This window comes from Strongylocentrotus purpuratus, unplaced genomic scaffold, assembly GCF_000002235.5.
Source record: "Strongylocentrotus purpuratus isolate Spur 01 unplaced genomic scaffold, Spur_5.0 spur5_scaffold_5, whole genome shotgun sequence".
NCBI lineage: Eukaryota > Metazoa > Echinodermata > Echinoidea > Camarodonta > Strongylocentrotidae > Strongylocentrotus > Strongylocentrotus purpuratus.
In genome coordinates, this window is record NW_022145611.1 from 34,911,346 (window position 1) to 34,926,765 (window position 15,420).

General features: G+C 37.8%; 1 protein-coding gene across 1 annotated transcript; it reads left to right on the plus strand.

The window, feature by feature from the left end:
• Nucleotides 1–618: 618 nt before the first annotated feature.
• On the plus strand, nucleotides 619–15,084 carry LOC115929787 (aqualysin-1-like). The gene is made up of 9 exons (XM_030999804.1): nucleotides 619–697; nucleotides 2,647–2,771; nucleotides 3,482–3,619; nucleotides 4,855–4,993; nucleotides 6,067–6,173; nucleotides 7,087–7,228; nucleotides 10,510–10,694; nucleotides 12,107–12,278; nucleotides 14,066–15,084. The coding sequence occupies exons 2-9, from the start codon at nucleotides 2,661–2,663 to the stop codon at nucleotides 14,197–14,199; spliced, it is 1,128 nt and encodes a 375-aa protein (XP_030855664.1). The 5' UTR covers nucleotides 619–697; nucleotides 2,647–2,660; the 3' UTR covers nucleotides 14,200–15,084.
• Nucleotides 15,085–15,420: the final 336 nt, after the last annotated feature.

Below are 15,420 nucleotides of genomic sequence, written 5' to 3' on the forward strand. Positions count from 1 at the left end.
ATTGATTAGTTCAGTCATTGGTCGAAGGCTGTGACATCTCCTAGGCCCCTCCTCCCCTTCCTTCTCCTCCTCCTCCTTCTCCTCCTCCTTATGGATATAAGGGTTTAACTATTCATTGATTATTTCCGTCATTGGTCGAAGGATGTGACCTCTCCCAGCCCTCCCCCCCCCCCTCCCCTCCTCCTCCTCCTCCTCCTCCTCCTCCTCATGGATGTGAGGGTTAACTATTCATTGATTAGTTCAGTCATTGGTCGGAGGATGTGACCTCTCCCAGGCCCCTCCCCCTCCTCCTCCTTCTCCTCCTCCCCACGTATGTGATGACTATTCATTGATTAGTTCAGTCATTGGTCGAAGGATGAGACTTCTCCTAGGCCCCTCCTCCTCCTCCTTCTCCTCCTCCTCCTCATGGATGTAAGGGTTCACTGACCCTTATACGTACATTTCACAGACAAAACAATGGGACAATGTAGAAATAAAAACACGTATCAAGAGACATGCGTCATCCCAATTTTAATATCATAATAGTTCTACTATCAGATCAAAAATCTATTTTAAAATTCATCTTATTTGTTTTCTCGATATTGAATCATCTGGTGGGTTCCCAACATTTGAAATGAACTTGATGGGACCCTTTATTAATGGGATGAAAGGAAGAGTCATCATCATTCTCATCATCGCTTGGCTGTTTGGAAGGAAGGTAAGTCCTAGACGACGCTTTTCTTCTTACTTTGTCATTCTTCGATTGAATAATGTTCAGTGAATTAGATCACTTTAGACAATTAGAGCAGCTTTAAAGTGTGCATCATAAGAAAAATATCGTCAGCTTTGGTAGCTCCTCACGAAAGAGTGTCTTGTGTTAATACCTAAGTAGGGTTTTCATGATAAAGAATAATTATCTTCTATATCGAAATCCGCTTCTACAACGTTTGGGCTGAAGGAAGCGTAATGTGTGTCAAAAGCCAATTATGTTTGTTTTATTTTTTCTGACAACAATAACCTAGCTTTTATTTGTTTTAAAATCTGTTTTGTGCATTAGATAAGCAATCTTGTTCATGTTACCCCAAGCTCAAATATTTCTCAATAAAATTATTGACGTAATCCTGGCTTCCTCCTCATTCTGTGTACATTGATTCAGTTTCAATGGATGTAGCTCATTTTGGACGCTCTATGTCAGAACAATGTCGTAGGATAAACGATTTGCAGGCTTATCAAAGAAGAATTAAGACTAACATATTACTTAAATTTGGTTTGGATGGGGTGTGACGCTCAAGCCTCGAAACCCCTACCCATTTTGGCAGAAAATGGTACCCATTTTAGAGATTTTTCTCGAAATATAGGCCCATTTTTAAAAAATTTGACTGTTCGCAATGCAAAAACCCGAAATTTTTGAAATTTTAGAAAACGGACCAATATTTTTGTTTAAAAATGGGACCCATTAGAGCCACACATCCCCGTATATGAGTACCCGGGCTTGAATCAAGGCCCTGTGAAAGCTGAGATACAAATTATTATTATGAAAGCACGAATCATAATTGAATTTTTAAAAGGGATATTAGCCACATTCGTTTCATCAGACCAAATTTGTTTTGAAAGTTTTACAACCTTTTTGTTCATCCGTGCATGCTGCAGAAATATGTACATGTATCATTGGAGAGAATACGAGTTACACTTTAGTATACAAATAATACGTTTTTTGCGAGTGCATTGGTAAATATGCAATGCACGCAGGTTAGGTATAAAAGTTTGATAATGAGTGAGACTTGTCGAGTTCATTGTCCGTCTCATTGTGACTTACCAAATGCAATGCATATCACTAATGCACGAGCTAAAAACATGTATTATTTGTTTTACAAGATGGGTCTACAATATATAAAGTCGAGAAATTGACGGTTGTTATCACCAACATTTTTTTTTTTTTTTTTTTTTGGGGGGGGGGGGGGGCTACTCGGCACTTCTGTCGAGACACCCCTGTCTCTTTACAGATAAATACCATCATTTCTTTTTCAAAACTATACACTCTTCAAAACATGTGTGATGGGCGTGAAGGCTTAGGGTGCTAGAGGGTGTGTCTCAGAGAGAAAAAAACATTCGGACTACCGTCACTGGCAGTGCGGTGGCCTCTTTTTAGTTTGGATTCTTATTTAGTAGAACAAGGACGATAGCTATATGAAAAAGACATGGATAGAAAATCCACCAACAGTGGATGTGTAGAAACTAAATGTTGATATAATTATTTGCGACGTAAACCCCTTTCTCCTATAGAGTGCCCGCGATATGCTTATGCTCACAAACGTTTCAAACCTCGATTAAACAAAATACTAATTCTCCTCTTTATTCCTCCAAACGCTTCATCACAAATTGGTTCCTGTAGACGGAATGATAATATACCAAAGGCTCGCCCCCTCCAAAAAAGAAGATAATAATAACAAGAATGATAAAATATGATTTATCAAAAACGTTCTTGTTGATACAAAAACACCGTGGAAAACCTTTAGATATAACAGAGAACATCTAACAGATATATAGTCCATAATGATGATTATAGACGATTCAACAGTTTGACAATTAAATATCCGTCCCCATGCAGCCGCCCTTGATCCGCCACTTCCGTTGGCTTGTTCATTCCTTGTCATTAATTAATTATAGACTGACCATACAAGATGAAATTCCTATTGCTGCTTACCCTGGCCGTGGCCGCTTACGCTGCCCAAGCCCCGTTCTACGACGCTGGTGAAAACGGCGTAAAGGGACGTTACATCGTCGTTCTGCAGGTAACAATATTATCTACATTCTTCACAATTTTGATGTCATGTTTTCAAGCGGTTATGTGGTGCGTTAAATTTCAAAAGATGCAGTAGAAAAAAAAGAAGCTACTTTCAATAAGTCAGTTGAATTTAGAGTTAAATATTTTATCTCAAAGTTTAACTCTCAAACACATTATTACAGAGTAAGTAAAAAGGGAGCCCAAATATGCGTAAGCGATGGGAATACAAATTCGTTAGACACAGTTGCAGAACATTACTGTCATACGCCTATATAAGGAACCTCAAAGTAAACGACAAAGTAAAAGTTTCCAAAGGATTCCAACATAATAGATGGCACAAATGTTGCTATGTTATGGCAGCTCATATTTAATTGCTAGCTTTTATTGCTCATGATAATTGTCTTTCCCTTCCCATCGTGCATTGACTCTTGAGCAAGCTTTTCGAGTAACGTAATTCTTCCTCTCACTGAAAAATGAATATTTGTATTATTACTATTAAGTTAGGCTGCACCTGAATAAATAGCATTTCTTTATCTGTGAATGGTGAAAACGTTTTTTTTTTTTGTGTGTGTGTGTGAACCTGTAGACAATAATTTACTTTACTCAATTTCTTTAACGATAGCGTTTGACATATTTCTGATCAATGTTTGTGCAAATATTTGTATGGATAACACTTATTTATCCTTTTTATTCATGAAAATTCCATTAATTTCACAGGATGGTGTAGATATCGACGCAACTTTAGAGCGTTTAATGAACCGTGTAGCTACATCTGGTCTCTTCGCTTCTATCAAATCGAAAATATCTCTCATCAATGCTTTCGTATCCGTTGTTCCCGAAGGAGGCCTTGATATCGTAAGAATTACCTTTTTTTATTTTTATTTTTAAATATTTTTTTTACTACTTCTCTTCTTCATCATCTTCGTCATTATGTCTCTATCTATTTCTTTCCCCGCCTCTACCTCCTCCTTTCCTTTTTACCTTCTTCTTATTTTCCCCTTTCTTCTACTATTTTTTGTATGGTTCTCTCCTCTTTCTTTTGTTCTTATTCCCCTCCTTGTTCTTCTCCTCCTCCCCTCCTCCTCCTCCTCCTCCTCCTCTTAATCCTAATCCTTCTTCCTGCTGTTGTTCCTCTTTTTTTTCATTTACTTCTTATCCTTCCTTCTCTTTTAATTAAGATAATCACAGCGTTAATATTTTAGCTAGTTTCCATAGTTAGTAGTATGTGTGCTTATGTTGCATCGATTGCACTTTAAAGGTACTATGTCCCTTTTGCAGCCAACCTCAAATTATGTAGAACTTTGCAAGAATTATGAATATGTCATGTTTGTCCTATCTGTGAAATTTAAACATTAGCAGTGTCCTCATATTCAAATTATGCAAGGAAACCCGTTTACTTGCTAGACTTCACTGTCAGACACTATTGAGTGACTGACTGGCTTGTTTCTTCTTTGGTAATAACATACATGAAAAGAGTTGTAAAGGGTACATGAGCATTTGTCTACATCAATAACCCACTTCTTGTGATGGCCAAGCTTAAACTGATTGAATCTTTGCGCAGCATAAAACGTATGACCATTCGGTACAATTGTCTGAAAATCAAGACTATTACTTTTGGGCTCTATAGCCCTAAAGTCGATTTGACAACTAATAGTCGTTATTAGAAGACATTTTCAAGCCCCACCTTTTTAGGGAAGTTATAAATTAGTATTATATTTCAAATGCAGTTGGAATTTAACTTTTTCATTTTTTGGGCCTGCAAAGGGGACATAGTACCTTTAACATGTTTTTTGTTGCCAAATGCCAAAATGTAATATTCTTGTTCATCTGACTGGATGATACATCTTGTTCATTTAATGAAGAGGAACATCAGAATCAAGTACAGTCAAACCTGTCTTGGTGACCACCTCTCTATTAAGGACATCTCTCTATATAATGGCCATGCTCGAGAAAGAAAGGTGCGTTGCAGAAACTGTCTAGTAAGACCACCTTGTCTACAGTGGCCACTATTTCTGTCTCCTTTGGGTGGCCTTAATAGACAGGATTGACTGTACATGATTTTGAGGAACAATATTATGGTCACCTTTCAGTTGCGTTCCCTGCCTGGTGTTGCCTATGTAGAGGAAGATGAGATCATCACAGCTGACGCTGCAGTTGCCGATTCCGAATGGGGTCTTGATCGCATCGACCAGAGAGATCTCCCTCTCGACGGGAGAATGGACGTCAAAAGTTAGTCAAATATATATATAATATGTATTCTTCATCTTCTTCTGCTTCTTCTTTTCCTTCTTCTTCTTCTTCTTCTTCTTCTTCTTCTTCTTTTTTCCTTCTTCTTCTTCTTCTTCTTCTTCTTCTTCTTCTTCTTCTTCTTCTTCTTCTTCTTCTTCTCATGAGACAAGTTTTCAATCATATTGCTATTCTTCATTGTTTTGCAAAAATAAATTAACACATTAAACTCAAGTAATACTTTACTCTAGTCATATAAGTCATGATGATGATTCTTGTTCTTCTTCTTCCTCCGCCCTCCACCAAATGCAGTTTATTTGAATAAAAATCATATTCATAAATGAGTATGTAAAAAAATGTAAATACCATATTAAGGGATAGTTGAGTTCTGTTTTCAGATCGAAATTGCCTTCAAAGTGCATGGTTATTGCTCTTATTCTTATCTTTCACATTTCTAGTGCCCTTTGAGGACCTTTAAAAGTTATTTTAGACCCCAAAATGTGTGAAATTTAACCAATACGATCATACCAATTCAGCTCCACTTTTAAAAAAAATACGGTGACCGTTAATTAATTAATCAATTAATAATAACAATACATGGGCCGGCTGGTTGGGCTTAATATAACCAACACGAAAAAGCCAACATAAAACCAACATCGGCAGTGGCTGAAATACAGCGTAAAAGGCGCTATTTCATTTTATTAACGGTTTTTTTTCTTCAAACTTGTAGTGGTACACAAAATTTAGAAATCGTTATATCTATGGATATTTCAGCCGTCTCTGAACCGAATTTGATAAATTTTGTGTAGCGCCCTCTGCAACAGAACTCAACTATCCCTTTAAATGTTATCACTCTTTGTTATATTCTGCATGGTAATGAAGATAGTAATATTCATTATGTGTATAATCCATTGTTACGTATATTGATATCTTTCATTTTGCTTCATTCATTCATTTTTGTTTTTAGCTTGCGTATATGATTTTCTTATATTTACGTCCCATGAATATTTTATCATGATAACTGACTATTTCAGGGACAATTTTAATTTGACTAAAGATATTAACCTTGTTTGCAGGTGAAGGTGATGGAGCTCATGTTTACGTAGTCGACTCTGGTATCTATACAGACCATGATGACTTTGGTAGCCGTGCTAGTGTTGCTGCAGACTTCATAGGTGGAGATGTTAGTAGACGACGGTCATTTTATTTCGTTCATTTCTTTCTTTTTACTGTTTTGCTGTTGGCCTATCTATTCCTTTTTAATCTTACCTAATGCTGTTCACAGTATTTGTTTTAATTGTATAGGAATAGAAGGAGTAGACATAGTAGTAGTATTCGTCGTCATCGTCGTAGTGGCAGTAGTAGTCTTATGTAGTCAGGTCCATAGTCAGGGCTCGAGCTGTTTTGCACAAAAAGTAATGAGGATTACAAAACATGTGAGAGGAGATTTTGAGAAAGTGTAACTTTTTAATGTAATTCCAGAATCATTAGAAATTTACAAAATATTAGAAAATAGTCTAGATTGGCAATCGATCGTAAGTCTATATAATTCTACGATAAAAAGTGACAAATTTAATCCTTGTTTAAAGTGTCCTTCAGTGATATAATTATATCAGAACTAATAAGGAAGCAATGAATATTACACTGTCGCTCATAAAGTTGGAATATTTTTGTTTTACCCCAATTTATGGAATTATTTTAAAAATTATTAAAAAATAATAGATCTAGATAATACGCCCCTCTCTCTCTCTCTCTCTCTCTCTCTCTACTTTCCTCTCACTTTCGTTTAAATATTTTCTCATCTCTTTGCTCCTGTCGGTAGGGGTGTTCTGTTTTTTTTTAAATTTTGTTATATATTCTAATATAATAGTATTTCCTAACTCATGGGTGTAAGATTATTAATGACAAATTTATAGAAAATATAAATTATTTTGGCACAGATTGTATATCTTGCAATATGTACTTGCTTCCCCTAACCTTTTGGGCGTATTTTGTTGAACATGTATTTTTTCCTTCAAATTATAGTACCTGTAGTATAGATATAATGCTTGAGATAATTGAGATAAAGATACCACCACCATTCTTCTATTCTATAGGGGCAAGATTGCAATGGACATGGAACCCACTGTGCCGGTACTGCTGTAGGTAATACATATGGTATTGCTAAACAGGCCTCCGTCTACGCACTCCGTACCCTCGATTGCAGTGGCTCTGGCTATAAATCTGACAGCATCGCAGGTAAAAAAAAAATCTTGCCAACAACTTCGGAAAGCTCTGGTTATTGGATCATTACTATTTCAACTGGTTACAACACAAATTAGTACTATTTATTTCCCATCACAATAATGGTTAACTTGTGGTTCGGATAAATTAAAGTTTGGTACTATCAGTGGACCTGATAGAATATGGGAAATCGAGAGTCTGAGATTACATCTAGCCAGAGGCGGCGCTCCCGAGGGGCAGAGGGGCACAGTGCCCCCCCCCCAATTTTTCTATACCCCTAAAGGACCCCTTTTTACATAAGAAAAGTGCCCCCTTAACTTTGTAAGAAGTGCCCCTTTTTACATAGGAAAAGTGCCAATTTTACTTTGACAAGTGCCCCTTCCCTTTTCCATCTCTAATAAGTGCCCCTTCCCCTTTCCACCTCTAATAAGTGCCCCTTTTATTTTGACATGTACCCATTTTCCTTTGACAAGTTCACATTTTCCTTTGCAATAAGTGTCCATTTTCCATTCTCATAAGTGCCTTTTTTAATCTCTAGTAAATTCCCCTTTTCAGGTACAAGAAGCGCCCATTTTCACTTTTGATAAGAGCCCCCTTCACCTCTGATAATTGCCCTATTTAAATCTAAGAGGTTCCCCTTTTGCTTTGACAAGTTCCCCTTTGACTTTGTAAAAGTTCCCCTTTCCCTTTTGATAACTACCCCTTTTTAACTCGGATAAGCGCACCTTATATTTTCACATGTGCCCCCTTTCCTTTTTAATAAGTACCCCCTTTACCTTATGATAAGTGCCCTCATTAAAAAAAAAAACCTTTCCCTTCTCATAAATGCCCCTTTTCATCTATGAAAATAGTTCCTTTTCATTCTCATAAGTGCCCCTTTTCATCTCTTGTAAATGACCCTATTCAATTCTGAGAGATACTCGTTTTACTTTGACAAGTGCCCCTTCCCCTTCTGATAAGTGCCCCTTCCCCTTCTGATAAGTGCTATTTTCATCTTATATAAATGCCTTCTTTATTTTGACACGTCCCCCTTGTCCTTCATAACAAATGATCTTTTTCCTTCTTATAAGTGCCCCTTCCACTTCTTACATTTACCCTTTTTTATCTTTGATTAGTGCCCCGTTTATTTTAACATGTGCCTCTTTTTCTTTTTAATAAGAACCACTTCCCCCTTCTCATAAAAGCCCCCTTTCAACTCCGATTAATGCCCCTATTAAAACCATATCGTTCCCCCTTTTCTCTTTATCATTAGTGCCCCTTTTTTTTATTTTCATAAGTGCCCAATTTCACCTCTGATAATTAACCTTTTAGCCCTAAAAAGGCCGGGCTGTTTGAGTGTTGATACGGCCGGGGGGGGGGGGGGGGGGGGGGGGGGGGGGGATTATGACATGCCCTCTAAAATATTGGCCGTAAAACGGCCGATGCTGTAAAAAGAAAAACAAATATTGAAATCATCCCCGATAATGTAATCACAATATAGGGGTATATACCAATATCTATTTAAAAAATCTCCAGAAAGTGCCCTTTTGTGCCCCCCCCCCCCCCCCACTTTGGAAGTCGCTCCGCCGCCCTGCTTCCTGCCAAACATGTTGCTTTGTCTTCTTTTCCCCTTACTGTTATTGAAATTTGACACTCTTGCTACATTCTATCGTTGACCTGTTTACACCTTAAAGCTTTTTTAAAAAAAACAGTTATGCCCAACTGATTACTTGATTATCAATATGTGCAATTTACTGCTGCAATATAAGGAAAACGCTAAGTAAGATTTGTCAATGTTTCAAACCTCGATATAGTCGACTCTCATTTTTTCATGGATGTCAGTTTACTAAACATTTAATTGGTCCTCTGTAAACCATTTCATTAGATCAAGTGTCAAACCAGAAAAGACCAAGGTTAAGGACTTCAAGTACATCTCATCTAATCAAATCATTTTTATTTCTTTTGGTACAAACTAATTGGCGAGGACACTGCCCTCTAATACCAGAAGTCACCAACACTCCCATATGCAGGTGGTCAGCTGTATAACATACCATGTAATACCATGGCATTGCGCTGAGGGGCGGAAGCCCCCTCCAAATGCCCCCCCCCCCCCCCAACAAAAAAAACAAAAAAAAGAGTAAACTTTAGTGCTGAACAAGAAAATGGGGAAAATGAATTGGAAAGGGACAGAGGGAAGGGGGAATAAAAAAAACGGAAGGAAGGAAACAAAGACCAAAATAATTTCCCTTCCTGCATGTTCATGAATGGTCGTTTCTCATGTATACAAGAATCGCAAGTGGAAAAAAGAGTTGTTCACGTAGCCTATATAGGCCTATCATTTTCTAGGATTACGTGTGTCCTTGCTGAAAACTAACTCCGATTACCCTAAGAGCCAAACTCTTTTTAATGAAAAGCTTAAAATAAAGATGCAAGCATGAACAATTGTTTTTATACTGTCCTGATCAAAACTCTTCAGAATACGTCAGAGGTTATATTATCATGTGGTATGTAATTGATTTACATTATGTTTGTAATGTTCGCATATTCAAACGTTCGTCAAAAAGTACTAGATTTCTAGCACTGAGTAATGGTTTTATGACAGGACTTCTGACAGATACCCCATTGACACATGTTCGAAGTGTCAATAACCAACAGTTTTGCTGTCATTTAGGATGAGTCTGTTTTAAAGATTCCATCAACGAATATAATCAACACCTGCTTGAAGCTTCTATGGTCGAGATGATTTTATATTGAGCAAGTACATGCAGGCCTGAAAGAAAAAGAAATCCGTTTGTCATCTGCGTACAGTCGTTCCAGGGAATTCTTTTGGGTAATAGTACAGAGTAAATAACGGAGGTCCGAGCCGAGACCCTTAGCTTGCTGTACCCAAAGAGTATTGAAAGAGTATTGTAGACAGTATCGTCAATTTTGATATTTTGAATTCTATCTGCAAAATATCATTATTATTGTTATTATTATTGTAATAATTATAATAATAATAATTTGGTTATTATTATCATTATTACTGATTTTGTTATTTTTTTTATAACTGTAATTAATATTGTTATTATAAGTATTAGCATTATTATCATTATTACTATCAATATTATATTATTCATTGCCATGATCATTTTTATTATTATTGTTCTTATCATTATTTTCACTATTATTATTATTAGTAGTATTATCATTATCATTTATGGTATTGTTATTATCATTATTATTATCATTATTATCACTATTAATACTATATTATTATGGTTGTTGTTGTTGTTATAATTATCATGATTTTCATATAATTTATCTTATTTTGTCAGCCCTTGATTGGGTAAGCGCTAATGGGCAAAAGCCTGGTGTTGTTTCGATGTCCCTCGGTGGCTCCGTGTCGACTTCACAAAATACAGCTGTCAAGAATTGTCGAAATGCCGGCTATGTTGTAGTTGTCTCGGCTGGCAATGACGATGGTGATGCTTGCGACAAGTCACCCGCTTCTGCAGCAGAGGTAAATGACTTGATTATTCAGGGGTGGGGAATCCAATTCAGGTGTGACAGGGGGAGAGGGGTGAAACGGGGAGGGGGTGGGGGTGAGATAATGACATTGAATTTTCCTAGGTCATAATATGAGAATTTCGTCGCCCCTTTCTAGGCTCTCTCAGAATGGGGGGAGGGGGGGGAGATGTATTCCCGAATTCTTTCCCGCGAGTATTACAATGGGGGCGGGGGCATAGCCTCCTTTATATTCCTGAACGATAATAATGCAGGCATTTATAATGCGCAACATATCCACCCAAGGGTTGCTCAAGGTTTTCATGTTTTTTCCCACTATCTATATAGAGTAGGGGGCCTCAGATCTGCCCTTATTATCAATCTATTATATACCTCCTCCCTCTCTCATTCCCTCTTCCATCTCTCCTTATTTAGTACATTGTGATTCAGTATTATTCTCATATAGTTTTCGTTTGATATCAGAGGCGGAAGTGAGCTGATAGGAGAATAGAATGGAAAAAAGGCAGAACATAATGTCGTTTTTAAACAGAGCCCTGTTGTAAACCAGCCTATTTCAATGTTTTAACAATGTTCCGTAATGATTATGTAGCTGTACATGATACTCTGTACAAAGATGCGAAATGAATAAATATATATCTGCATTATTATCTTTATCATACCTGATATAAACATTTGTAATCCAAACAGTTGAATGATCCCACTGAGAAAACCAGAATATCAAATTCCCTTCCTAGTTTTTGTTTCTTTCTGTGTTACTTATTTAAAGAAGAATGAATACTAATTGAAAACCATAAACAAGTAGTGAGAAAGTATTATGACATAATCAAGAGCAGAGTACAATGGTTCTTGGTTCTAGGACACCTACCCCTGGACATCCACCCCACGGATAACCACCTCAGTCAACTAACCCCTAGGACAACTACCTCCAAGGGCAAACACCCTCTATGACGACTACCCCCGGGACAACTACCCCTGGAAAACTAACCCCCAGACAACTACTCCCCGGACAACTACCCCCAGACAACTGCCCCCTACGACAACCATCCTCTAGGACAACTACCCCCGGACAACTACCCTGGGGGTAGTTGTCCTAGGGGGTAGTTGTCCTATGGGGTAGTTGTCCTAGGGGGCAGTTGACCGGTGGTGGTTATCCGGGGTGGATGTCCAGGGGGTATGTGTCCGGATACGGGTTTTCTTCACTATATTATTTGGTGTAAAATATTTGACGTGCTTTATACAATAATATAATGTGGATCCACGCCTTTGTATGTCTTGTATTCTGTCTTTTTCATTATTCCAAAGGCTTTTGTATTTACAGTGTGCCAAATGGACCTTGGTATTAAAGGTTTACTTCTGCACGTTCATGTGTATGCGTTTGAATAATGATTATGACTTGTGTGCATGTAGGCTATCACCGTGGGTGCCACTACCAGTTCTGACCAAAGATCTTCCTTCTCGAACTACGGCACATGTGTTGATATCTTTGCTCCTGGTTCATCCATCAAAAGTTGCGGTATTAGCTCCAAAACTTCCACAAGCACAAAGAGCGGAACCAGCATGTCATGCCCTCATGTTGCAGGTAACGAAAAATTATGTAATATTCATAAACATTGTTTCATTGAGGCTACTCCGCGATAAAAAAGCAGAGAGTGGTATATTAGAAAATATGCAAATAATACACTACAGTGAGGGCATTAGTAAGAATTACCAACACGAGGTACCTTAGGACTGTTTCGTAGGTACCGAGTTCATGTGAGTAATTTTACTAATGCCCGAACAAAATGATTTGTATTATTGTTTTATAAGAGGATATTTTGATTGTTTTATAAAATAATGTTTTATAAAATGATTTTACTAACGACCGGTCATTAGTAAAATTAAGTGTTAGGCAAAATAAATGCTTGGTCACGTGTACGCTCTCAACCAATCATTTGATTTGGATCCGCTTCATCATCTTATAATATAGATAATTATATTGACTGCTATGTTTCGATAGGCCCCGGCACGCCTCGGGGTCATATCAGGATGTAACGTCCCCGAGAGCCAGTATATAAACATCAATGCTTCGAATATTAAAGCAGTCGATATATCTTTTATATACCGAATTCACACACAAAATCTGCAAAGAATTATTACCTTATCCTTACTTGAGTAAAGACTGGTTAAAACATCACAGAAAATCTGAGACGCTGTCTGTAAATCTTCGCTGGAAAGTTGCCTGAATGTTACAATCATTCGGGAATCGCACCCGCACTGCACTCTTTGTATCCGCGCTCACACAAAGAAACTTTTACACGTGCACCAATGGGGATCTCACCAAAATGTATTTATGCGGCCCGTTAACCGGGGCATGCGGGCATCTTTTAAACGACTATTGACCGGTAGGCGGGCATGGCTTAAATCACGACTCAAATTTCGACCAATCAGATGGCTAGATTTCTAAAGAGAGGTATACAGATATTGACTCTGGTTAGGTGCGTAATATGACATTCTCTCTCAGTCTCTCCCTTCCAACTGTCTTTTCAAAACATGGAGCTTGCAAAGCTTGCGGTCTTCGCTTACATTACACTATACTACTTTGAACCTCCACCTATGCAGCTAAAATGTACTACTCGCTTCATGGTAGCCTCACATGCTCTCCTTGGTATTACACTCATGAATTATTTACAATTGCATATTGTTTACTTGTATCATAATGATTCTATGGTGTTTTTCTTTAAATCATGTAAATACTTTTGTAAAAATTATTGGACAATTTAGCCCCCCCCCCCCCCCCCCCCCTCCCCCCTCCCCCCCCCCCCCCCCCCCTCTGGCTGCGATTCATATTTTTAAATTAATAAACCTTGAATATTATTGGATCACCAAAAGGAGTTATATTTTCCCAATGGATTTTTATATTTTCACGATGCGTGCAGTTCAAGAATTAAATTCTCGATATCAAAAAATATGTAATTGGTATCAAGCATTATATATTTTTTTATATCACGAAATAGGATTTAATGTTTAAACGGCTTGCCATATACGAACATGACCGAATCTGACCTGAGGAAAACGCAAGCTTTAAAACCCATAATATCGTTTTCATGTGCTTCTGTTAACATATGGTGTAAGAGTAATACCATCATGGTAACAATAAAGGAGAGAGGGCATTATGTTGATGGTGAGGGTACAAAACTGTTAATAAAACCCCTTGTCAATACTACGCCTTTGTATTTTACTACCAGCACTCTTGTAGCTATTTTCGCAGACATACTCTTCTAATTATGTTCAGGTAGGTCTTAGAATTGGGTGATTAATGAAAAAATTGTGAAATAGTTCTGACAATAAATGTAATTTCCTCATGCTACACTGTTATCTTCTCCCCAGGTATTGCTGCGGTAATGTCTGCTTCAGAGAGTGATTCTGAGAAAGTGTACGCTGCTATCATTAGTAACGCTTCCTCGGGCAAGGTTGGAGACGCTGAGACTGGCTCACCCAACCTCCTGGCTTACCTCGATTAAAAAGGAGTTCCAAGAAACGAGATCTTCTTTCAGCGAAAACCTATCAAACAAATATTTTGAATATAGTGAATTTAAACCTAAGCATTTATCCCAGTTGGTAGGGCTATATTGAAGCTCACACACACAGAAAGGATCAAGGTTATGGTATTTGGGGATTAATTTTGAACATCTTAATGCATCTTAGGGATAATCCCATAAATATTACTCCAATAAGCTGTATTAAAATGGGTGGACATTGTGGTCTGGTCCAGACAATTTGATTCCTTCTGTAGTTCAATGTTCTGCTTTGAGCATTTTCATTTTCGTTGATTTTTTTGCTGTTGCTTGATTAAATGAATAGAATCTCATCCGTAAACTGAAAGAAAATCCTTCATCCTCACTTGATATGTCATAACATAATTATCGATGATGGAAAATCCTGACAATTGAAAATGCTAGATTTGTATTTTTTCTTCTTCTCTATCTCTCTTTAACACAAAATCAAACTGTCGTGGGTTTTAGAGGTTGTTTTCAACCTATGATATTATATCACTCTGGTGCACTCCCTTTCATCAGCGATTAAAGTCGTGAGATTATAGAGGTGGAGATATTGTGGTCCAGTTGATAGGTCTCCAGACTGCCAACAACAAGGTACAGGGTTCAAATCCGTGTCGCAGCACTAATGTTCATTGGCAAGATATTAATCTTCATTGCCACACTTAACCTAGGCGAGGTAAATGGTATAAATCTTTTTTTTCAATCCACGGTCAATGGGTATAATTTTTTATTTCACTGGATAAGTACGTTCACTGTAATGGCTCTGATATCAAAGGTGAATTATGATGTAAAACAATTACCATTGCAGCATTCTATAATCAATAAAGAAAATACAATAGCAAGGAAAAACTGAACACTGTCACTGTTTCGTTGTGAGTTACCATGAATGTGAAGTGAGAGAAAGAGAGACGGAGAGAGAGAGAGAGAGAGAGAGAGAGAGAGAGAGAGAGAGAGAGAGAGAGAGAGAGAAAGGGGTGGGAGTGAAGGGGATGGAGAGGGAGAGAGGAGAAAGAGAGAAGACAGACATGATGGGGCGAGGAAAACGGCTCACCCAAACCAAGAGATGGGGCGAAAGAGAGGTCATTATCGATGTATTGATACAATGAATGTGGGGGTGAGGGTGGGGGGGGGGGGGGTGACTAAAGGTCTAAGAGAAGAATGGACGGGGGGGGGCGAAATGTTTCC